General features: G+C 57.0%; 1 protein-coding gene across 1 annotated transcript in view; it reads left to right on the top strand.

Annotated features, from left to right (window-relative positions):
• Window positions 1–341: 341 nt before the first annotated feature.
• The window catches only part of MSX1 (msh homeobox 1), a gene marked incomplete at its 5' end in the record, with an annotated part of 1,714 nt that continues 1,021 nt past the window's right edge, over window positions 342–1,034 (top strand). The window contains one exon of the mRNA XM_010144200.1: window positions 342–502. Coding sequence (XP_010142502.1) covers window positions 342–502 — 161 coding nt within the window. The remainder of the gene's footprint in view (window positions 503–1,034) is intronic.

The raw sequence follows: 1,034 nt of genomic DNA on the forward strand, positions 1-1,034 counted from the left end.
GGCTAGGAGCCACTACGGGCCGGCAGCGCCCTTCCCGCTGCGGGGGCGGCCGGGGATTTTCCCTCGCTTTCATTCAGCCGGGCTCCTCCTGGCATGTTTTTCCTTGCGGTTCGCTCTCCTGGCCGAGCCCCTTTGGCCCGTTCAAAATACCGAACCGGTTCAAGTGTGTGCCAAGCCGGAGGGTGGCTGCGAACCAAGAGCGGGTGCGTGGGGGCCAGATCTTCTGCCAAGTGTCACTCGGGGAGAGGGGTGTGTGTGTCTGTGTGTGCGTGTGGAGAAGCAGCAGCAGCAGACCAGCCTGCCTGTTAGGTTAACCTGGGGCTCGAACTGTGTCCTCAAAGCCTGACTCGGCCTCAGCGGCGTTTTCTCCGAAAGTGACTCAAACAATTTCCCAAGGACCCGCACAGACCGGCCTCCCGGGAGAGCCGCCTTCGGGCTTTGCAGGCTTCAGCCCTACGGCTGCTGTCTCAAGTGTTGCATCTCCAAAGTCCGAGAAGTCGCAGTTACTAATGTTTTCCGCTTTACAACGGAGAGATCTAAAATAAAAAGAGAGCGGGGGGGTCGAAATCAGAAAAGCCCGTTAATCTTCTCCATCGGCTATGCTGAGCCGGAGGACGGACGGAGCCGCCTGCCCTTTGCCGGGTCCCGCTCCCTCCCCGCCCAGGCTCCTGCTGTGCGGCCCAGGCTCCTCTGGCTAGGGGTGAGCTTGGGCTAAAGCTCTCCGGAGCGTTTGGGAGCTCTGCGAACAGAGCTGCTTTTTTTTTCCCTTGGAGAAATGCAGGTTCCCGACTGGACTTGTGTAGAGTATCGCAGTGGTTTGATTTTTATATAAATCACAAAGTGAAAATTGTTGTTTCTAAGTAAGCGTGGGGTAGATCGAGGTTGAGGACCCTTCGAAGTGTGGGGAGGAGAGGAGCAGACCGATGAAGGGTGGCAGATAGAGGCTGAGTGTGAATTCAGAGAGTAATTAATTACATGCTTAATCTAGTTCCCAGGGGCCTAATGAAGGGGGGGGGGGGAGTTGCAGCAGACAC

Source organism: Buceros rhinoceros, unplaced genomic scaffold (genome assembly GCF_000710305.1).
Source record: "Buceros rhinoceros silvestris isolate BGI_N320 unplaced genomic scaffold, ASM71030v1 scaffold27359, whole genome shotgun sequence".
NCBI lineage: Eukaryota > Metazoa > Chordata > Aves > Bucerotiformes > Bucerotidae > Buceros > Buceros rhinoceros.